The sequence below is a fragment of the Protomyctophum parallelum genome, assembly GCF_964188405.1.
Source record: "Protomyctophum parallelum genome assembly, chromosome: 13".
Classification (NCBI taxonomy): domain Eukaryota; kingdom Metazoa; phylum Chordata; class Actinopteri; order Myctophiformes; family Myctophidae; genus Protomyctophum; species Protomyctophum parallelum.
The window spans coordinates 37,142,769-37,167,768 of NC_139708.1; the positions used below are offsets into that span (position 1 = coordinate 37,142,769).

The 25,000-nt window shown below is 43.5% G+C and overlaps 1 protein-coding gene across 1 annotated transcript in view; it reads left to right on the forward strand.

Moving 5' to 3' along the window:
• Positions 1-25,000, forward strand: part of caskin1 (CASK interacting protein 1) — a 74,261-nt gene that overhangs the window by 31,538 nt on the left and 17,723 nt on the right. Inside the window, exons 10-13 of the mRNA XM_083780848.1 lie at positions 11,643-11,756; positions 14,518-14,636; positions 16,938-17,019; positions 20,114-20,226. Of these exons, the coding sequence (XP_083636974.1) occupies positions 11,643-11,756; positions 14,518-14,636; positions 16,938-17,019; positions 20,114-20,226 (428 nt within the window). The remainder of the gene's footprint in view (positions 1-11,642; positions 11,757-14,517; positions 14,637-16,937; positions 17,020-20,113; positions 20,227-25,000) is intronic.

Here is a 25,000-nt window from a genome sequence, read left to right on the forward strand (position 1 = left end):
TCGCCTAACAGTCTTGCAGTTTGTTAGTGGCATGCATGTTAGTGAGCAAACCCAATGGCCTTGGAGCGGGGGATGGTCCCCAGACACTGCTCCATGGCTGACCACTGCTCCTAATAGATTAATGATTCTGACCTGAGATCAGATTCATACGAGGTTTCCACTGGACACACACTGGTCTGATTAACCCACTCTGACCTGAGATCAGATTAAAAAAATGTCAGTCATTCTTCGATTAAAAAAAAATAGCTAAAGCATAACATGATGCTAACACCAAAATGGGTTCCCGTTCAGAATGGGATAATGATTAATTCCCTGCATTGGATCAATCACTTCAAATTGCCAAAAGGATAGATACAGTGTCAGGGACTTCGGGAGCTGGAGCCACACTTTACCTAGACCTAAAGTAAGTTAGACTCACACAGAACAGAATGCACAAAGGTATAAATCTAGACCTAAAGTAAGTTAGACTCACAGAACAGAATGCACAAAGGTATAAATCTAGACCTAAAGTAAGTTAGACTCACACAGAACAGAATGCACAAAGGTAAATCTAGACCTAAAGTAAGTTAGACTCACACAGAACAGAATGCACAAAGGTATAAATCTAGACCTAAAGTAAGTTAGACTCACAGAACAGAATGCACAAAGGTATAAATCTAGACCTAAAGTAAGTTAGACTCACAGAACAGAATGCACAAAGGTATAAATCTAGACCTAAAGTAAGTTAGACTCACACAGAACAGAATGCACAAAGGTAAATCTAGACCTAAAGTAAGTTAGACTCACACAGAACAGAATGCACAAAGGTAAATCTAGACCTAAAGTAAGTTAGACTCACACAGAACAGAATGCACAAAGGTAAATCTAGACCTAAAGTAAGTTAGACTCACACAGAACAGAATGCACAAAGGTAAATCTAGACCTAAAGTAAGTTAGACTCACAGAACAGAATGCACAAAGGTATAAATCTAGACCTAAAGTAAGTTAGACTCACAGAACAGAATGCACAAAGGTATAAATCTAGACCTAAAGTAAGTTAGACTCACAGAACAGAATGCACAAAGGTAAATCTAGACCTAAAGTAAGTTAGACTCACACAGAACAGAATGCACAAAGGTATAAATCTAGACCTAAAGTAAGTTAGACTCACAGAACAGAATGCACAAAGGTATAAATCTAGAGCTAAAGTAACTTAGACTCACACGGTACAGAATGCACAAAGGTATAAATCTAGACCTAAAGTAAGTTAGACTCACAGAACAGAATGCACAAAGGTATAAATCTAGAGCTAAAGTAAGTTAGACTCACACAGAACAGAATGCACAAAGGTATAAATCTAGACCTAAAGTAAGTTAGACTCACAGAACAGAATGCACAAAGGTATAAATCTAGACCTAAAGTAAGTTAGACTCACACAGAACAGAATGCACAAAGGTATAAATCTAGACCTAAAGTAAGTTAGACTCACACAGAACAGAATGCACAAAGGTATAAATCTAGTCCTAAAGTAAGTTAGACTCACAGAACAGAATGCACAAAGGTATAAATCTAGACCTAAAGTAAGTTAGACTCACAGAACAGAATGCACAAAGGTATAAATCTAGAGCTAAAGTAAGTTAGACTCACACAGAACAGAATGCACAAAGGTATAAATCTAGACCTAAAGTAAGTTAGACTCACAGAACAGAATGCACAAAGGTATAAATCTAGAGCTAAAGTAAGTTAGACTCACACAGAACAGAATGCACAAAGGTATAAATCTAGACCTAAAGTAAGTTAGACTCACAGAACAGAATGCACAAAGGTAAATCTAGACCTAAAGTAAGTTAGACTCACAGAACAGAATGCACAAAGGTATAAATCTAGAGCTAAAGTAAGTTAGACTCACAGAACAGAATGCACAAAGGTATAAATCTAGAGCTAAAGTAAGTTAGACTCACACAGAACAGAATGCACAAAGGTATAAATCTAGACCTAAAGTAAGTTAGACTCACACAGAACAGAATGCACAAAGGTATAAATCTAGAGCTAAAGTAAGTTAGACTCACACAGAACAGAATGCACAAAGGTAAATCTAGACCTAAAGTAAGTTAGACTCACACAGAACAGAATGCACAAAGGTAAATCTAGACCTAAAGTAAGTTAGACTCACACAGAACAGAATGCACAAAGGTATAAATCTAGACCTAAAGTAAGTTAGACTCACAGAACAGAATGCACAAAGGTATAAATCTAGAGCTAAAGTAAGTTAGACTCACACAGAACAGAATGCACAAAGGTATAAATCTAGACCTAAAGTAAGTTAGACTCACAGAACAGAATGCACAAAGGTATAAATCTAGACCTAAAGTAAGTTAGACTCACAGAACAGAATGCACAAAGGTATAAATCTAGACCTAAAGTAAGTTAGACTCACACAGAACAGAATGCACAAAGGTATAAATCTAGACCTAAAGTAAGTTAGACTCACAGAACAGAATGCACAAAGGTATAAATCTAGACCTAAAGTAAGTTAGACTCACAGAACAGAATGCACAAAGGTATAAATCTAGACCTAAAGTAAGTTAGACTCACAGAACAGAATGCACAAAGGTATAAATCTAGACCTAAAGTAAGTTAGACTCACACAGAACAGAATGCACAAAGGTATAAATCTAGACCTAAAGTAAGTTAGACTCACACAGAACAGAATGCACAAAGGTATAAATCTAGACCTAAAGTAAGTTAGACTCACACAGAACAGAATGCACAAAGGTATAAATCTAGACCTAAAGTAAGTTAGACTCACAGAACAGAATGCACAAAGGTATAAATCTAGACCTAAAGTAAGTTAGACTCACAGAACAGAATGCACAAAGGTATAAATCTAGACCTAAAGTAAGTTAGACTCACAGAACAGAATGCACAAAGGTATAAATCTAGTCCTAAAGTAAGTTAGACTCACAGAACAGAATGCACAAAGGTATAAATCTAGTCCTAAAGTAAGTTAGACTCACAGAACAGAATGCACAAAGGTATAAATCTAGACCTAAAGTAAGTTAGACTCACACAGAACAGAATGCACAAAGGTATAAATCTAGTCCTAAAGTAAGTTAGACTCACAGAACAGAATGCACAAAGGTATAAATCTAGTCCTAAAGTAAGTTAGACTCACAGAACAGAATGCACAAAGGTATAAATCTAGACCTAAAGTAAGTTAGACTCACACAGAACAGAATGCACAAAGGTATAAATCTAGACCTAAAGTAAGTTAGACTCACAGAACAGAATGCACAAAGGTATAAATCTAGACCTAAAGTAAGTTAGACACACGGTACAGAATGCACAAAGGTATAAATCTAGAGCTAAAGTAAGTTAGACTCACACGGTACAGAATGCACAAAGGTATAAATCTAGACCTAAAGTAAGTTAGACTCACACGGTACAGAATGCACAAAGGTATAAATCGTGTACATATTGACTACTAATATAACTTTTATACATTGTAGGTGTTGGGTTAATGTTAATTTAACTCATAGACTCTTTAGAGGGGAGTTCAACTATGTTATTCTGTTGGACTATAAATAGACCAATAGTGTTTGCTTGAGTTTTTTTTATTTTATTATTTGGGAGTCTTATTTGGGGTTATTTTTTACCCCTGTTTGTTTTTTCCTCTCCTTTTTGTTGTTATTAGTGTCCGTTCTCTCCTCCGGCCCCTAGGGGTCACTAGGACAACTCAGTCCTCACTCACACTCACATGCATACTGTACATACAGTACGCAGGCACACACATGGACCACATGCATCAATCTCTCATTTGCACATTGTGTGTGTGTGCGCGTGTGCGTGCATGTGTGTGTGCGTGCGTGTGTGAGCATTCAATTTCTGAAGTGTTCCTGTCTCCAGTGTCGTTGTCAACTCTGAGCACCGTCTGTTTTCACATGTATCCACCTTTATCCACCTCACGCTAGAGATTGAACGTTGTGAACTGTGTGTGTGTGTGTGTGTGTGTGTGTGTGTGTGTGTGTGTGCGTGCATGTGTGTGCGCCTGCATGTGTGCACGCGTGCGTGGCGTGCATGCGCGTGTGTGTGTGTGTGTGTGCAGTGCACACGAGCACATGGATGTATGAGTGCGAGGCCGCAAATCGTGCATCGACTGTGTTGAGCAAAGTGTCCCAAATCTGCTACTTTTTTGTGAATAAGACCTACATTTCCAAAGGCTCGGCAAGAAGAGTAATTGAATGTTTTTTGGTTGCTCGGTCATGTTTTTGCAAGATGTGCTTTGTTCTACGAGAAAACAGGGGAACTCTACATAATAACTATTATTAACTCTACATAATAACCATTAATAACTCATTGTTTCAGAAAAGCAATCCAACAAAATGTGACCTTATTTCTCCCGAATAAGTTATGAGTGTATGTCTCCTTCCTGAGTGTGTTCTTCAGAGTGTGGTCATGAATGACTATACTGTATATTGTCATAGTCATAACTGTTTGCCATTTCCTCATGTACGCTCTCATGGTTAAAATAACACATCACTTGTACAATTGTGAGTATGTAGATCAGCTATTTTCAGTGTGCGATATCGATATGGCACGCAATTAAGTATAAGATATGTACAGCAGCCATGTTGGACAGAAATGGTCCATCTTCCTTTACTGCTGTGTCAGTGTTCCATTCGGGTCAAACAGAGAGTGATCATATTGTGTATATTTTGGCTCACTGGAAACTCACCAGTGGTTCACAAAGTGTTGTTCAGGTACCCTCATTGGTTCTAGAACTGGTTCCGTTCTTTATTTTTTTATGACGGTTTATATGACATCTGCTGCTGCGTCTTCCAACCTGAATATAGTGACACTATGCTAAGGGGGCACGGTGGCGTGTTTCCTCCTCCGCGTCATCAGTGCCCATACCCGAAGGCGGGGTTGGCAAAAGGGCCTTTCTGTGTGGAGTTTGCATGTTCTCCCCGTGTCCCCTAGGGTAGGTACCCTCACATGTTCTCCCCGTGTCCCCTAGGGTAGGTACCCTCACATGTTCTCCCCGTGTCCCCTAGGGTAGGTACCCTCACATGTTCTCCCCGTGTCCCCTAGGGTAGGTACCCTCACAAAAACATGCAGTAATCCTGGTCTCTAAAACTGCCTCCCCCTGGCCAGCTGGGGCGCCTGATGGAGGGGAAAGGAACTGGTTGGAATAACGTGTTCCTTCCACACGCTACGTCCAACCAGGGAAACTCCCCCCTGTCAGGTGTAAAGGAGAAACTTGGACACTCAGGCATGAAGGAAGCATGAGTTCAAGTCACAAAAAAATGGCTTACAAAATCGTGGGATAAAAAATATATTGAAAAAAATATAGTGACACTGTGGTTCCACTGGGGTTCCACTGGGGTTCCCATTTCAGGGCAAGAAGAAGCATGTTTTGGTTACAGTTCCGAACCAACTTTTTGGACAAAAGAACGGAGCCGGTTCAACGCCTGCCTGTGTATGGTTTCTTGAGGGTGTTCAGTGGGGGCAGTGTGACCAGTGTGAGGTCCCGTAAGTGCCCATTTTTGGTTCCATTTGGTTCCATTTGGTTCCATTTGTACCCTCTGTCAGACTTATGGGGGTCTTTGAGAACCACTATGCTACACTAAATGGAACAGAGCCGCATTTAGTATCCTTGTTAAGACCTGTGAAGGAAGTAAGGAAAGGAAGAGGCCCCATTTCTTTCCAACATGGCTGCCGTGCATATAGAGGTTCCAACATGGCTGCCGTGCATAGAGGTTCCAACATGGCTGCCGTGCATAGAGGTTCCAACATGGCTGCCGTGCATAGAGGTTCCAACATGGCTGCCGTGCATAGAGGTTCCAACATGGCTGCCGTGCATAGAGCCCATATTGGGCATCAGGGTTCCAACATGGCTGCCGTGCATAGAGCCCATATTGGGCATTAGGGTTTCAACATGGCTGCCGTGCATAGAGCCCATATTGGGCATTAGGGTTTCAACATGGCTGCCGTGCATAGAGCCCATATTGGGCATCAGGGTTCCACCATGGCTGCCGTGCATAGAGCCCATATTGGGCATTAGGGTTCCACCATGGCTGCCGTGCATAGAGCCCATATTGGGCATTAGGGTTTCAACATGGCTGCCGTGCTTAGAGCCTATATTGGGCATCAGGGTTCCAACATGGCTGCCGTGCATAGAGCCCATATTGGGCATTAGGGTTCCAACATGGCTGCCGTGCATAGAGGTTCCAACATGGCTGCCGTGCATAGAGCCCATATTGGGCATTAGGGTTCCAACATGGCTGCTGTGCATAGAGGTTCCAACATGGCTGCCGTGCATAGAGCCTATATTGGGCATTAGGGTTCCAACATGGCTGCCGTGCATAGAGCCTATATTGGGCATTAGGGTTCCAACATGGCTGCCATGCATAGAGCCCATATTGGGCATTAGGGTTCCAACATGGCTGCCGTGCATAGAGCCTATATTGGGCATTAGGGTTCCAACATGGCTGCCATGCATAGAGCCCATATTGGGCATTAGGGTTCCAACATGGCTGCCATGCATAGAGCCCATATTGGGCATTAGGGTTCCAACATGGCTGCCGTGCATAGAGCCTATATTGGGCATCAGGGTTCCAACATGGCTGCCGTGCATAGAGGTTCCAACATGGCTGCCGTGCATAGAGACCATATTGGGCATTAGGGTTCCAACATGGCTGCCGTGCATAGAGGTTCCAACATGGCTGCCGTGCATAGAGCTAGCCTATATATATTGGGCATTAGCGTTAGAAACTGTCTATTGTGTTGTCCTGCCGGTAAGGCTGTTCACCGGCTGTGGGTGATACCGGGTGTTTTACAGGTTGCTTTCACATGCACCGCCACCGCTCCAACCCTTCTCTCTGTTTTTACTCACCACCGCTCAATGTTATTTCAGCTCCGGTGGTCAGCTCACCACCGGAGCGGTGGTCACCTTACCACCGAAAATCCAGACTATGAATAGGCCTTTACTCACTCACTCACTCACTCAGTCACTCACTCACTCACTCACTCACTCACTCTCATTCTATGGCACAACATATCAAGGTTCTCCATTTTGGGCCTTTTAATTGGAGTGACCTTCATACTCCAGACAGAGGAACAGACTGACTCACTCTCTATTCTCTGTCATGACCTGTCCGTCTGTATCTCTTTTAAATGATCCTTTATATCTAAACCATGCATAGCCCCTTCAATAAGATGGTTATAATGGTTCATAGCTAAACCATGCATAGCCCCTTCAATAAGATGGTTATAATGGTTTATATCTAAACCATGCATAGCCCCTTCAATAAGATGGTTATAATGGTCATATCTAAACCATGCATAGCCCCTTCAATAAGATGGTTATAATGGTTTATATCTAAACCATGCATAGCCCCTTCAATAAGACGGTTATAATGGTCATATCTAAACCATGCATAGCCCCTTCAATAAGATGGTTATAATGGTTCATATCTAAACCATGCATAGCCCCTTCAATAAGACGGTTATAATGGTTTGTGTCCAACAAACATGCTCTCCACATGCACTATAGCAATCCCATTATGACAAGAATATCGCATATATAATGACACATTGACGGATGTATTATATATGTATGTGTATGTGCATTATGGCATATGTGTATATACACAGATATACATGTTATTAATCTATTTATGTACTATGGGTATATAAATGTATTCATATATCTATGTATTATATATATATATATGCTGTCTTTTTTTCTCTGTGTGTGCGCGTGCCTGTGTATTTGTATGGGTGTGTGTGCGTGTGTGTGTGCGTGTGTGTGTGCATGCGTGCGTGCGTGCGTGCGTGCGTGTGTGTGTGTGTGTGTGTGTGTGTGTGTGTGTGTGTGTGTGTGTGTGTGTGTGTGTGCGTGTGTGCGTGCGCTTGTGCGTGTGTGTTTGTGTTTGTGTTTGAGAGAGGGAGAGAGAGCGGGAGAGATAGAGGGAGGGAGAGAGAAAGATAGAGAGAGATAGAGAGAGATAGAGGGAGGGAAAGAGAAAGATAGAGAGAGATAGAGGGAGGGAGAGAGAGAGAGAGAGACGTGTTTGCAGCCTAAATATAAAAACCCAGATAGTTATTAATCCCCTTCTCTGCCCTTCATCCCTCAGCCCAGACCAGCACACTCTTCATCACTTTGTAATAGTAGCGTTTTGGGATTGATAAATTAATGTAGGAGCAAATGAGCAGCGCCCTGAAGTCGTTGTAACGTCCTGTGTCTTATTATGACAGCAGATTAACAGAACACTGTAGCTTCTTAATGAGAAAAAGAGGTTGCGCATCAGCAATGGCTTTCAGTGGAGTGCCAAACCCAAATCAAGTGTACATCAAAAAATGGGAATTAAAAAATTCCAAAAAAGGTAGCACATCCAAAAATTAAAGGTATATTCAGTGATTTCACTCAAAAAACCTTAGGTTTCGTCTCTGGCTGGGACCTAAGCCTTTCATCCAATCAGGATAGAGAGCCAAAAACGAAACCTACGGTTTTTTGACCCCCAGGGGTTAAATGGGGACAGGGAGGAACTCCTTATATGGTCAGCACACTCTATAGTAGAGAGGATTATCACAACAAAACAAAAAAATAAGTGATATTTGAATTAAGTGAAATCACTGAATATACCTTTAAACAAGCGGGGGACAAGGTACTCACATTTCCATTTATTTTTATTGGCACTTTGGGCACGTGCCCAGGGGCCCTCAGAGGTGTTAATCCGGCCCTGTTTAGGCGTATGCTTCATTCACAACGAGTCCTCTGCTGCAACACAGCGTCGTTTACTTTCAATTCCCAGTTCTGTCCAATTTACTGTTCATTTTGCCAGAAGGCGTTAAAGGGACAATCTGTCATCCAGTCGTTTGAGCGACACGTGTTTTGAGTGACAATGTGACTGTTCCGTGTACTTTAATTATAGAACGTGCTGAAGAAAGACAATTTGCTGGATCGATGTTTGATCGGGGCACTTCTTTAAAGATGGAGTGCCATTTTCCACCCTATAAAATGATCGTCAGGTCTTATTGTTATATAAGGAGGAAGACGTTTTTTCAAAAAAGTGTACAGTATTTGTTAAAATGTCGTTTTTATGTGGACACCCCCACCAGTTCATTAAGTATTGCCTGGTGGGTGGTGATGGGTGGTGATCCACCTGAACTTAAGCCACGCCCACAGCTGTAGTTGTATGATAAAGGGGGAGGGGTTAGGGGAGGGGATGATAATGTGATGTCACTATATTACTGTTTATTTCATTGGCCCGTTTGACTGTCAAGGGTTCAACCTCCAGGAAGAAACCCTAAATACAAAGTTAATACACCATTGCACATAAAAACGACTCCAGGGTGTCTAATGAAGTACTGTCACCTCATAGACACATACAGTAGACTCCAGGGTGTCTAATGAAGTACTGTCACCTCATAGACACATACAGTAGACTCCAGGGTGTCTAATGAAGTACTGTCACCTCATAGACACATACAGTAGACTCCAGGGTGTCTAATGAAGTACTGTCACCTCATAGACACATACAGTAGACTCCAGGGTGTCTAATGAAGTACTGTCACCTCATAGACACATACAGTAGACTCCAGGGTGTCTAATGAAGTACTGTCACCTCATAGACACATACAGTAGACTCCAGGGTGTCTAATGAAGTACTGTCACCTCATAGACACATACAGTAGACTCCAGGGTGTCTAATGAAGTACTGTCACCTCATAGACACATACAGTAGACTCCAGGGTGTCTAATGAAGTACTGTCACCTCATAGACACATACAGTAGACTCCAGGGTGTCTAATGAAGTACTGTCACCTCATAGACACATACAGTAGACTCCAGGGTGTCTAATGAAGTACTGTCACCTCATAGACACATACAGTAGACTCCAGGGTGTCTAATGAAGTACTGTCACCTCATAGACACATACAGTAGACTCCAGGGTGTCTAATGAAGTACTGTCACCTCATAGACACATACAGTAGACTCCAGGGTGTCTAATGAAGTACTGTCACCTTATAGACACATACAGTAGACTCCAGGGTGTCTAATGAAGTACTGTCACCTCATAGACACATACAGTAGACTCCAGGGTGTCTAATGAAGTACTGTCACCTCATAGACACATACAGTAGACTCCAGGGTGTCTAATGAAGTACTGTCACCTCATAGACACATACAGTAGACTCCAGGGTGTCTAATGAAGTACTGTCACCTCATAGACGCATGTAGTAGACTCCAGGGTGTCTAATGAAGTACTGTCACCTCATAGACACATACAGTAGACTCCAGGGTGTCTAATGAAGTACTGTCACCTCATAGACACATGAAAAACTGGAAAAATACAAAGATTGTGGCACTCCATCTTTAATTCCTATAGAAGAAAAATAGGGCTGTTACAGTATGGCACAAATATTGAAAATAGTATAAGTACTAAGTATGAGAGTCAGTAAAACAATAATAGAAAACAATGTTTTATGGTGACAACATTTTTATCTAAAATAAACGTTTCATGAATTATTTTAGAAAGTATTTCTGTAGTAAGCTACAGAAATATTACATTGTAGAAACATAAAGTAAGAAAATAAATGTATGCTGTTAAGTCAAGGCTAACCGTAATTTAGATTTCTGAAATAAACTGAAATGAAGGAATAGGCCTACATAAAGCCAAAATAAACTGAAATGAAGGAATAGGCCTACATAAAGCCAAAATGCTTTTCCTAGCGATGTAGTGGAGACACGTGATGTAATACGTGGTGTCAGACAGTTTTTGATATAGATTAGTATTTATTGTATTAGCCTATAATAACTTGTTTTGGTTGGTAGCTCAAGGGTCAAGGTTTCTTTATGTAACCAACCTTCCAGCCAGTGAAATTATTGTACTTAGTGCCTCATTAACATTGTAGACAAAAATATGAAATATTCTGTTACTAAAAATAGTACCATAAAGCCTCACCATAGCATTGTCACCTTATTTACAACCATGTTATTTAAGGCTTAATGTCAAGGCTTTTAGCAAAGCGTTGACATTGTGCTTTTAGCAAAGCTTACAAACAACAACAAAATAAATTGTGTTTAAAACAAATATACAATAAGAAGTGATTCATCGCACAGTACACGGACAGTCTTGAGATAGTTTGCAAAGGTTACTGACAACCTTAGCCTATAGGATTATTGGTTAATAGGCCTAATATATTAATTTATAATGCACTTTACATTCCACATAATCTCAATGTGCTACATTAGGCAAATGCATAAAAAGAAGAAACATCACACCACTAAAAACAATACAAAAATGTAAACATGAGGGCAGCCATAATAGAGCCTAGAGGTAAAACTAGTGAAGATAGAAACATTCCCTGTTAAAATAAAGATTAACTAAGATTAATTCAAAATATGTTTAGGCCGAACTACAGTCCCATTCTGTGGGTCAGTTCCAGGCTGTCTTCTACAGGTACCCTTCAAAACCTTTCAGGCGAAAGGTACCTCTGGAATGATGGTGGTAGGCCATGCTAGTGTAAGGGGTGGGCTGGTTAGCAGCTAGCTAACGCTGGTGTTCTGTGTTGAAGGTTGTCGCGGTACAGAGGCCATGCTAGTGTAAGGGGTGGGCTGGTTAGCAGCTAGCTAACGCTGGTGTTCTGTGTTGAAGGTTGTCGCGGTACAGAGGCCAGTCCTCAGGGTTCCCCCACCCCGTCCCGCGGGCCCGGTGGGCCGCACGGCGGCTCCAACGAGGAGATCTGGGTGCTCCGTAAGCCCGTGGCAGGTAATCAAAGCCGTGGCCGCGCAGAGCCCTCAGCGCCCCTCGTCCTCCTCCTCCCCCTATGACCTATGACCCCTATGACCCTTTCAGTTCCAAGCAGAGCTTAAATAGTATCTGACGTCCGTTCAAAAAAACAAACAGTGGTGGAAAAAGTACTCATTTGTTTTTTACTTAAGTAAAAGTATCAATACTGCAATGGAGAACTATACTCCGTTACGAGTAAAACGTCTGGAATTCAAAAAGTACTTGAGTACAAAATAATTGGCATCGAAATGTGACTTAAGGTACCAGTGCAGAGTACCAGACAGTTTTCAGAAAAACCCACGTTTCTGTGTCAGTTGTTTCTGTGTCAGTGGTTCTCAAACATTTTCATATCAAGGACCCCCAAGCTTATATGTACTGTAATTGACCGCCGACCCCCATCTGAAAATATGTTGTTCCAGGGACCCCCCCATCTGAAAATATGTTGTTCCAGGGACCCCCATCTGAAAACATGTTGTTCCAGGGACCCCCCATCTGAAAATATGTTGTTCCAGGGACCCCCATCTGAAAATATGTTGTTCCAGGGACCCCCCATCTGAAAATATGTTGTTCCAGGGACCCCCATCTGAAAATATGTTGTTCCAGGGACCCCCCCATCTGAAAATATGTTGTTCCAGGGACCCCCCCATCTGAAAATATGTTGTTCCAGGGACCCCCCATCTGAAAATATGTTGTTCCAGGGACCCCCCATCTGAAAATATGTTGTTCCAGGGACCCCTCAGAAGCAAAGATTTGAGTTAAAAACGTTGGCTCTGAAAGAATAGAGTGCCGCAGTACGAGCTTATAGATCTGCTATTTTTCAATAGCTAAAGTATAACATAATGCTTATACAACACCAAAAGGGGTTCCCGCCCAACATGGGTCAATGTATGTTTTGTAATTATAATCAAAATCTGCAAGGTAGCTTTAGTCACTAAAGATTTCAAATAATCATAGTGGAGTAAAAGTACAATATTTGCACTCTAAAAAATGTAGTGGAGTTGAAGTAAAAGTACTGACATTTTGAAATACTTTTGAAATAGTTCCTCAAAATTGTACTTAATGGCAGTATACTTAAGTAAATGTAATTAGTTACTTTCCACCACTGCTCGTCCCCTATATAACCCTAAGACCCTCCCAGATTCCAAGCAGAGGTTAAATAGTATCTGACGTCCGTTTAAAAAAAAACCCCAAAAGGCTGCAGTCACGGTGGATCGATGTATGTGGGATCAGGTTTCGTCTTGTCCACCCCTGTGGACGAAAGAGTCTCAAGTGTCTAAAATCTATAGTAACAGTCCAAGTAATCTATAGTTACAGTCCAAGCCCCCTCTTGGTATTTTGCAAGGGATTCCAAGCGTGTAGCGTAGGGGTGGGCAACTGGCGGCCCGGGGGCCACATGCGGCCCCCACCTTCACTTAATGTGGCCCTCAGGTTCACATCAGAATACTGATATAATATTGGTTTCAGCTGTTTACAATTCCACAACATGCAAACATGACCTGCTTTAATTACTTCAGTCTAAATTAGTAGCTCAATGCTCAACACACATATAATTAAAGGCATTTGAACATTACATAAAAATGTAAATTTTCAGGATTCCAATTTGAATATAGCAAAATATATAGCAAAAACGCGACGCGTTTTGAGCTTGTAGATCGGCTAATTTTGCTACGACAGTAATATATGGCCCTAGGGAGTGAGTGTGGAAATATAGTGGCCCTCTCCAACATCGTCAAAGTTGCCCATCCCTGGTGTAGCGCGACATCAATTTCCATACTAGTCACTGGGTCTGTTGTTCATTTGAAGGATCTCAGATACTGTTTGGCTTTGACTCTTGTCTCTGAGCAGTTTGGTGTCATCCCTCCATCCTTTATATAGATCCAGCTATAAGCCCAGTTGTATTATTATTATTATTATTATTATGCTGGCCTTGTATGTAGAACTACACAGTCATCCACATGGGTCTTCAGTTAATGTGCGTCAGCATGAACGTGTGTGTGTGTGTGTGTGTGTGTGTGTGTGTGTGTGTGTGTGTGTGTGTGTGTGTGTGTGTGTGTGTGTGTGTGTGTGTGTGTGTGTGTGCGTGCGCGTGCGTTTGTGTGAATCGAGAAAAAAAAGAGTTGCGTCCTGTTTCCTCTACTGTCTATCACTCCGTCAGTCAGTCAGTCTGTCATACCACCGTCCACCACCAGTCCATCCTACGGTCCATTCCTGTCTTTCCATACAACCCAACGCTGTATCTCACAACACTGTGATGCCCCCCCCCCCCCCCCCCCAGTGCATTTCGATGGAGAGTCATATCGACCTGGACAACCACATGCACCTGGATATCAGCTAAGCCACTCACTGTGTGTCTGTGTGTGTGTGTGTGTGTGTGTGTGTGTGTGTGTGTGTGTGTGTGTGTGTGTGTGTGTGTGTGTGTGTGTGTGTGTGTGTGTGTGTGTGTGTGTGTGTGTGTGTGTGTGTGTGTGTGTGTGTGTGTGTGTGTGTGTGTGTGTGGTGAATGCATCCATCTCTCTGTTGGTGGGCATGTCTGAATGTGCTGTATGTCTGTGTGCATAATTGAATGTGTGCATGGACGTGTGTGTGTGTGTGTGTGTGTGTGTGTGTGTGTGTGTGTGTGTGTGTGTGTGTGTGTGTGTGTGTGTGTGTGTGTGTGTGTGTGTGTGTGTGTGTGCGTGTGTGTGTGTGTGTGTGTGTGTGTGTGTGTGTGTGTGTGTGCGTGCGTGTGTTTGTGTAACAGGTGGTGACCGCAGCAGTCTGGGTAGTTCTGGCAGCGTGACCAGTGTGAGGTCATCAGGCAGCGGTCAGAGTGCTGGCAGCGCTGCACACATCCTCCACGCACAGGCAGAGGGCGTGAAGGTACACACACACACACACAACACACACACACACACACACACACACACACACAGTGAGGCAGCGGTGGCCGAACGGTTTGCGGAGCGGTCTTGATATCGGAAGGTCGCTATAGTTCGTATCCCCGGACCGGCACGTTAAAATGACCACCGCTGAAGTGCCCTTTGAGCAAGGCATTGAACCCCTACCATGAAATGTTCTATGAGCAGGGCCTGTACTGGCTGTAAACAAGTTCTTGAGCTTAGTCCAGTTACCCTGGGTAAACATAGTACCTTTCCTTTCCTTAGTCCAGTTACCCTGGGTAAACATAGTACCTTTCCTTTCCTTAGTCCAGTTACCCTGGGTAAACATAGTACCTTTCCTTTCCTTACACACACAGGTGCTTCCTTGTTTGTTGAAATAATATTTAGGTATACCATATTATGGTACTTCTCTGCCGAATCTGCAAAACAGCTGCCAGAACGTTGCCCACATTTCCCACAAGGTTTAGTTCTGAAGCTCGAGACACTTTTTATCCTGTTTGCTGTTGGGCCGAAAGCTTTATATGCCCAAATAATGTTTTTTTAAGATAGTTTTGGGGCTTTTTTCTGCTTTTATTGATAGAAACAGCAGACTGATAGGAAATGGAGATGGAGAGTGACACGCACCGATGGTTGTCGGGATCGGGGGTCGAGCCTACGACACATCTAACGTGGAGAAGCCCTTTATTTGTGGACAAGTTTTTAACTTAAACTCTTTTTGGGAAGACCCTTTTTTGTACAACTTTTTTCCTACCTTAATCTCTTTGCCCCCTCTCCCCCTTCTTCCCTTTATTTTCTTTCTTGGAATAATGAGGAAGTTGGGAACTATGCCAAAAAAACTAATTTCACCCAAACCGTGATGTGACAATAAAGTTGATTCTGACTCTGACACGCTGTCAGGCGCCATTACCCATTAGCAGCCTACAGTAGGTGTCAGGCGCCATTAGCAGCCTACAGTAGGTGTCAGGCGCCATTAGCAGCCTACAGTAGGCGACATTAGCAGCCTACAGTAGGCGCCATTAGCAGCCTACAGTAGGTGTCAGGTGCCATTAGCAGCCTACAGTAGGTGTCAGGCGCCATTAGCAGCCTACAGTAGGCGCCATTAGCAGCCTACAGTAGGTGTCAGGCACCATTAGCAGCCTACAGTATGTGTCAGGTGCCATTAGCAGCCTACAGTAGGTGTCAGGTGCCATTAGCAGCCTACAGTAGGTGTCAGGCACCATTAGCAGCCTACAGTAGGCGCCATTAGCAGCCTACAGTCGGTGTCAGGTGCCATTAGCAGCCTACAGTGTGTCAGGTGCCATTAGCAGCCTACAGTAGGTGTCAGGCGCCATTAGCAGCCTACAGTATGTGTCAGGTGCCATTAGCAGCCTACAGTATGTGTCAGGTGCCATTAGCAGCCTACAGTATGTGTCAGGTGCCATTAGCAGCCTACAGTAGGTGTCAGGTGCCATTAGCAGCCTACAGTAGGTGTCAGGCGCCATTAGCAGCCTACAGTAGGTGTCAGGTGCCATTAGCAGCCTACAGTAGGTGTCAGGTGCCATTAGCAGCCTACAGTAGGTGTCAGGCGCCATTAGCAGCCTACAGTAGGCGCCATTAGCAGCCTACAGTCGGTGTCAGGTGCCATTAGCAGCCTACAGTGTGTCAGGTGCCATTAGCAGCCTACAGTGTGTCAGGTGCCATTAGCAGTCTACAGTAGGTGTCAGGCGCCATTAGCAGCCTACAGTATGTGTCAGGTGCCATTAGCAGCCTACAGTATGTGTCAGGTGCCATTAGCAGCCTACAGTAGGTGTCAGGTGCCATTAGCAGCCTACAGTAGGTGTCAGGCGCCATTAGCAGCCTACAGTAGGTGTCAGGCGCCATTAGCAGCCTACAGTAGGTGTCAGGTGCCATTAGCAGCCTACAGTAGGTGTCAGGCACCATTAGCAGCCTACAGTAGGTGCCCAGACCACAGTACAGGTGCCCACGCCAGCCGCCCAGGCCAAAACCATATTTTCACTCTTCTATGATACTCTATAGGTCCTTCATTTAAGATGTTTAAATGTGGAGGTGTCTGTGACGAGGTTACAGGGGAGCGACGTGAAGGAAGTGCACAGCAGAGTGGAATTTAGTATATACTCACAGACATACAGGCACACATTATTGTATTTTGTGTGCAGTTCTTACGCTGATGACATTTTTGTTCGTGCGTCCGTGCGTGCATGTGTGCGTGCGTGCGTGTGCGTGTGCGTGCGTGCGTGTGTGTGTGTGTGTGTGTGTGTGTGTGTGTGTGTGTGTTGTTTAGCTCTTGGCCACGGTACTGTCCCAGTCAGCCAAAGCCAAGGAACACCTGCTGGAGCAGTCCAAGTCTCTGGAACAAACTACAGGTACAACTGCTGCACTAATACTACTAATACTACTAATACTAATACTACTAATACTGCTGCACTAATACTACTAATACTAATACTACTAATACTGCTGCACTAATACTACTAATACTAATACTACGAATACTGCTGCACTAATACTACTAATACTAATACTACTAATACTGCTGCACTAATACTACTAATACTAATACTGCTGCACTAATACTACTAATACTAATACTACTAATACTGCTGCACTAATACTACTAATACTAATACTACTAATACTGCTGCACTAATACTGCTGCACTAATACTACTAATACTAATACTACTAATACTGCTGCACTAATACTACTAATACTAATACTACTAATACTGCTGCACTAATACTACTAATACTGCTGCACTAATACTACTAATACTAATACTACTAATACTGCTGCACTAATACTACTAATACTAATACTACTAATACTGCTGCACTAATACTACTACTACTAATACTACTAATACTGCTGCACTAATACTACTAATACTAATACTACTAATACTGCTGCACTAATACTACTAATACTGCTGCACTAATACTACTAATACTGCTGCACTAATACTACTAATACTAATACTACTAATACTACTAATACTACTAATACTGCTGCACTAATAGTACTAATACTAATACTACTAATACTAATACTACTAATACTGCTGCACTAATAGTACTAATACTAATACTACTAATACTAATACTACTAATACTGCTGCACTAATACTACTAATACTAATACTACTAATACTGCTGCACTAATACTACTCCAATACTATCGCCTCGGAAACCCAGACGTTTTATTACTCGAGTACTGATACTGTTACTTTGACAGCTGTACTACCTATACTGACACTACTATACTCGCTACTACTTCTGCTACTAATGCTACTACAATTGCCACTATTACTATAGTGTTTACTTATTGCATGTAAAAGGTCATGAAAAAGGAAAAGAGACAGAGAAAGAACAGAGAATGGTTTGTGTCGTGAAGATTAAATATTTCGTGAAATAACTATTTAGATAAAGAAAACGTGATAGAGCCTAGATCTTCAATAGAGTCTTAGGGCATGTGGTTCCCAAACGTTTTCATGCCGAGGACCCCCAAATTGACACTAATCATCCCGCGGACCCCCATTAGATTCTCAACCCGTTAAATTTCAAGGACCCCCAGTTTGACATGCATTAGTCTACGGACCCCCCGTTTAATGGCATTTCTATCTCTGGGACCCCCAATTTAGATTGTAAAATCAATGTTAATTTAACTCTGAGAGTGTACAAATGTTCCATTTGTACACTCTCAGAGTTACAGACCTATAAGGATCCATTTGGTTCCAAACTATCATTTACAATTTAGGCATTTAGCAGACGCTCTTAATCCAGAGCGACTTACATTAAGCAAGAACAAAAAAGCATGGGAATACATCACATAAAAAGCATTTATCATGAAACATGCGTAAGCTAAGAACGTAACAGTGGAATATTTATATAATGAAACTATACATAATACTATACTATGCTATACTATACAAGTAAGACGCACAAACGCGGGAAGCGAACGCAGCTCGTAAATGGCAATAACAACAATTAGAATAAATTATTTTTAAAGTTCTCTTTTTTGTGTTTTTTTAAGATTTTATTTTTAAGTTAAGTTTTTTGAAGTTAAGTGTTTTTAAAGTTTTTTTTTAAGTTAAGTTTTTTTGTGTTTTTTTAAGATTTTATTTTTAAGTTAATTTTTTTTAAAGTTTTTTTTTAAGTTAAGTTTTTTCTTTTTCATTTTAAGTTAAGTTTTTTTTTTAAGTTAAGTTTTTTTAAGTTAAGTTGTGTGTGTGTGTGTGTGTGTGTGTGTGAGTGCGTGCGTGTGTGTGTTTTGTGTGATACAGCTGTGCCCTCTGGTGGCGGGCGGGTGGTGTAACAGCGGGACAGACAGACACACACACAGACAGACACACAGACATGATCTGCAGGGTCTCATAGTTAGTGCTCATTGCGTTCGCAATCACTGCGTTCGCAATTATACTATAGGAGCCACTGCCTTAGGGGGTCCTCAGAGTTACTATCTACTACTACTGTATCTATCTATCTATTGATACTATTGTTATGTACAGTATGTACAGTATACATTGAAGACCCCTGCATGATGAGATAACAAGAAACAGACATAATAAAGAGAGAAGAAGAGATGTTGTGTGAAACTGTCATTTCGTCATGTGACAAATTAGCACATCGTTCATGATATTTACGCAGTGTGCACACATGCACGCACGCGGGCACGCGCGCACAAACACACACACACACGTGTACACACACACACACACACACACACACACACACACACACACACACACACACACACACACACACACACACGTGTACACACACACACTCACACACACACGCAATGTACTGTACAAAGTGTACAGTACATACACACACACACACACACACACACACACACACACACATGCACACACCACAAATATTGGCTGCCCCAGCAGCAGACAGATGGCCAGGCCAGGGGGATGTGGGAGTGGCCAGGGGGATGTGGGAGTGGCCAGGGGGATGTGGGAGTGGCCAGGGGGATGTGGGAGTGGCCAGGGGGATGAGGGAGTGGCCAGGGGGATGAGGGAGTGGCCAGGGGGATGTGGGAGTGGCCAGGGGGATGAGGGAGTGGCCAGGGGGATGAGGGAGTGGCCAGGGGGATGTGGGAGTGGCCAGGGGGATGTGGGAGTGGCCAGGGGGATGATGTGGGAGTGGCCAGGGGGATGTGGGAGTGGCCAGGAAGGACTGTAAAAATGGATGTGGATGTTTAAGGCAGTTTCGTAACCATGGGAATGCAGATATCTGATTGGTCGATCGTCAAGCAATTGAAAAGGGGCATTGATCAGATTCTTGTAAAACAAGAAATGGGCGGCTGGGGGGGGGGGGGGGGTATTGATCCGTAATCACACGTTACTTTGATCGGGGGGGGGGGGGGGGATATTGACCCGTAATCACTAGTTGCTTTGATCAACGGAGGTGAAAGGTTGATTCCTGTCTTGTTTTTTTTTTTCCCATACAGGTTCCGCCGCCCCCTCTCGCACGCCGAGCCAATCGGGTTGCCCGCTTCACGAAGCTCCGCCCTATGACGCCACAGCAACCAGGAAGGGAGAGGGGCAACAAGGAGAAGCAAAGGTACGAACGACAGCCCCCAATTGCCCACAGAACCAACCTTCTCTCTCTCTCTCTCTCTCTCTCTCTCTCTCTCTCTCTCTCTCCCTCTCTCTCCTGTTCTCCCTCCCCTCTCTCTGCCTCAATTCCCCTGTCTCACACACACACACACATAGACACCCAGTCTCTCCCATTACGCACACACACACACACACACACACACACACACACACACACACACACACACAGTAGATGATACCTGCAGCCTTCACCACTACACACCGCATCATTCAAGACAACATGTAGGTCCACCGTCGCCTCTACTTAGATCCACACCAACACACACAACCTCAACACACACACACACACACACACACACACACACACACACACACACACACACACACACACACACACACACACACACACAACCTCAACACACACACACACACATGCCAAGATGTTGCCTCAGCGCTTTGTCTCGCAACTGGCATCGTCCGTGCTGCGAGCGTGCGGATGCAACCATGAGACGGTGAGTGTGTTTGTGTGTGTGTGTGTGTGTGTGTGTGTGTGTGTGTGTGTGTGTGTGTGTGTGTGTGTGTGTGTGTGTGTGTGTGTGTGTGTGTGTGTCTGTGTCTGTGTTTGTGTCTGTGTCTGTGTCTGTGTCTGTGTCTGTGTGTGTGTGTGTGTGTGTGTGTGTGTGTGTGTGTGTGTGTGTGAGAGAGAGAGAGAGAGAGAGAGAGAGAGAGAGTATAATCCTGTCCTCATCTGTGTCGTCTCTGCTCTCCATATCTATTCACTCCTCTTCATTTTGCAGATTCTCTTCTCTCATATTTTGCAGCTTGTTTTGCTTGCAGGAAAAACTGTTTAATGTTGATCACTGAGACATGTACGTACTGTACGCCTGCACAGTGTTTCATGTTGATCACTGAGACATGTACGCCTGCACAGTGCGTCATACCAACATAGCTCTTGTTGAAATAACAAACAGGCTGTGTGTGTGTGTGTGTGTGTGTGTGTGTGTGTGTGTGTGTGTGAGTGTGTGTGTGTGTGTGTGTGTGTGTGTGTGTGTGTGTGTGTGTGTGTGTGTGTGTGTGTGTGTGTGTGTGTGTGTGTGTGTGTGTGTGTGTGTGTGTGTGTGTGTGTGTGTGTGTGTGTGTGTTTGTGCATGCATGCGTCCGTGCGTACGTACTGCATGTGCGTGCGTGCGTTTGTGTGTGTTGTAGGTCTACATGTGCACACTGTATGTTGTTGTTCGATTGGAGCAATTTCAAGCGTGCCGGTGAGCATATTTTAACAGCAGGTGGTAGTTATGTCATGGGCCTACTGCATGCATGTTTTATGTGTGCGTGTGTGTGTGTGTGTGTGTGTGTGTGTGTGTGTGTGTGTGTGTGTGTGTGTGTGTGTGTGTGTGTGTGTGTGTGTGTGTGTGTGTGTGTGTGTGTGTGTGTGTGTGTGTGTGTGTGTGTGTGTGTGTGTGTGTGTGTGTGTGTGTACATTTCTATTACAACCATGTTAGCCAGGTTCCTGTGGCCATCTGCCTCCTCTTCTATTCCTCTGGTAGAGAGCCGCCCCAAGGATGGAGAGAGAGAGAGAGAGAGAGAGAGAGAGAGAGAGACAGAGAGAGAGACAGAGAGAGAGACAGAGAGAGAGAAACAGTGGGTAAATTGAACAATATAATGCAAGGAAGAATGTGAGAAACACGGGAAGGAAGGAATCAAACGATTCTGAAGAGGACAGACAGACGTATTTCACCACATGATGAACCCAAGAGTCTCCATTCTGGGGGCAAAAGTTCAGCGTGAATCTCATTGCAATGCGTTGTGAGCTCTAGGAGCAGACCTAGAGCAGAGGCCTGGCCCCTGGGGGCCCTACAGTATGTCCACTAAAAGCATGCAGGGCTCAGTGGTAGAAAGAGAAAGCGCTGCTGTAACAGTGCTATACTACCGCTTTATAACTCCTACACGGTCGCATCTGGGGTGCTATTTTAGGCCTGAGAGAGAGTGTAAAAATGGGTCAGTGTTTACACGCTACATTATCAGTGTGTATCCTCTGTTGCACCAACAGAAATCGGCGTCAACATTCTCACACTCTGCTCCAGTTGATGAAGGTGTTTATTAAGGCTGAGCTAATCCGATGTCGCTTCACGGATCGTCTAATTAAACTCCTCATTAGCTTTGCTTATAAAAAAATATCACGGATGCTGCCCTGGGGTGCTATAGCTATAGCAGGCAGGTTGCCTAGCAATGCTCTGCTGCCACCTCACACTGCTGAGTGATGTCTAGTTATCGTTCATTAAGCTAGTCAGTGTGTTTAACTCACTGGAGAGCTTTCCCTAACAGGAGATTATAAGCTCTTCTCTACTGTGTCTTCATTAAGCTAGTCAGTGTGTTTAACTGACTGGAGAGCTTTCCCGAACAGGAGATTAGAAGCTCTTCTCTACTGAGTGTCTTCCCCTCCAATCTGAGAATTGGACAGATATTGACCTACGTACTGTTCGTTTTGCTGTGATTACCCAGAGCCAGGACTGGCGGCAAAGGAATCAAGGATTAACCCTGGTTTCTACCACAGAACGGCAAATTATTGGCAACATTTGGCATATTCTCCAAAACTGCCTCCAGGGATGTGATAATGAACAGCTGTGCTAAAGTTTGAAGTGCTCTCTCAAACCCATGTAAACGTTTGTTAGATTTTGTTCTTAGCCCTGGAAGAATCCCCCACAAGGCCATGAGGCTTTATGAGAGCCAGAGCTATAGAGCCGGTGACAGCGTGCCCCCTTGTCTTCTCTCCCGTTTATAGAGCTCAGAGGCTGTTGTCCAATGGCTGAGTGACTTTCAGCTGCAGCTCTACGCTACAAACTTCACGGACGCTGGGTATGACTTGCCCACCATTAGCAGAATGACCCCGGAGGTAAGGCACTGAGAAACCTGACCCCTGACCCCTCGTTCCAACCTTAAAGAACATGCCAGAGAGGTCACGGGCACCTCCAAGGACCACAAGGGACACATAAGTCTGCCAGACTTCATTGTGATTTCTAAGATGCATGTGACACCTTGTGTTTGGATGACCGTCAGACGTCCTAGTCCCCTCCCCTCCTCCTAGTCCCTAGTCCTAGTCCCCTCCCCACTCCTCCGATGACTGCTGTACCCAAACTGTGCTGTCCTTATGATGGTCAGACTCCTAGTCCCTTCCCCACTCCTCCGATGACTGCTGTACCCAAACTGTGCTGTCCTTTCACCTCTCACCAGTCTGACCTCTGACCTGGTATTGATCCGTAATCACACTGTGTCCCGTCAATTGATAAAACCTCACCTCCCTGCACTTTATCTGCTGGGACCTGGTCTTATCAATCACGCATCAGCACTCTCAGACTACACACGGCATACTGTAGCCTTACTGTATACTGGCATATACTGTACCATTATACTGTAGCCTTGTGGATGCACCTTCAACACGTGTAAGACCTTCCCTTGCATGCGTTTGCATTTTGCACGACTGTTGAACAGTATCTGGACATTGAATAACACAAGGGAGGTTATGGCTGAAATGTGATTTTTTTTTGTTTTGTTTTTTTCATGTCATATGAAAGCAGGGAATCATAGCTTCAAATTGACATATTGGTTGTTCAGTTTGACCCACCAGTTTTGGAGATATGGTTTTGGAGTAATGTCTTGCAGAGAAACAGCGAGTTGAGAAAACAGGCTTGAAAGTTTCACTTCTGTGGTCTCTAACATTACACCTAGCTACATGTTTAAGCATTTATTTCATATTTACATGTCTTCTGTGGTCTCTAACATTACACCTAGCTACATGTTTAAGCATTTATTTCATATTTACATGTCTTCTGTGGTCTCTAACATTACACATAGCTACATGTTTAAGCATTTATTTCATATTTACATATTTACGATTTCAGCTCTGACACATATTTCAGACATGCTCTAGTATGTCTGCCTGTGCTATTAACTCATTTTGGAAAAATATATAATAATAATCTCCTCTGGTGAAAAGCTGGAATGTGCGCGATGGCGGTTTCTCAGTCAAATCTGGTCACATTTGATCTAAGACTAATTGGTGATTTAGATGCAACAGTAATTACAATCAATAATTATACAAGGAAGCATCTCAATGGTCGCTTACACCTGTCCATTACTGTGTTCTGTCACTTGACCAACTAACTACTGTCAAAAACTAAACTAAGTAGTAAAATAGTGAATAAAATAACTTTTATAGCGACCCATTTTCTCAAAGCTCAACACAGTACGCCTGGATCTATAAATACCGGTACATCCTGCAGTCCACAATCAGTGACACCGTGTTTGGGGAAATAGAACTGTAAAATAGCCCTCATAGAATAACTTATAAATCAGAAATAAGGCAAAGGCTTAAGGGTTTGAATTTTGACAACTGATAAATCGCATGAATTCAATCAATTCATCAATCCATTTTATTTTTACAGTGCAAAAGTACAACAAATTGTCTCGGGACACTTTAGAACTAGAGCAGGTGAAGACAATACTCTACTAGCCTGGCTAATAAGCCAGACTCAAATCACACTGTCGTGTGGTATTTGTACCACACAGGTATTTGTACCTAGCTCTGGGTGGGCAGCCGTCAGAACCTAGCTCTGGGTGGGCAGCCGTCAGAACCTAGCTCTGGGTGGGCAGCCGTCAGAACCTAGCTCTGGGTGGGCAGCCGTCAGAACCTAGCTCTGGGTGAGCAGCCGTCAGAACCTAGCTCTGGGTGGGTTCTGCCTCCACCGGTTGGGTTTAGAGAGAGGGAGACAACAATAACAGCT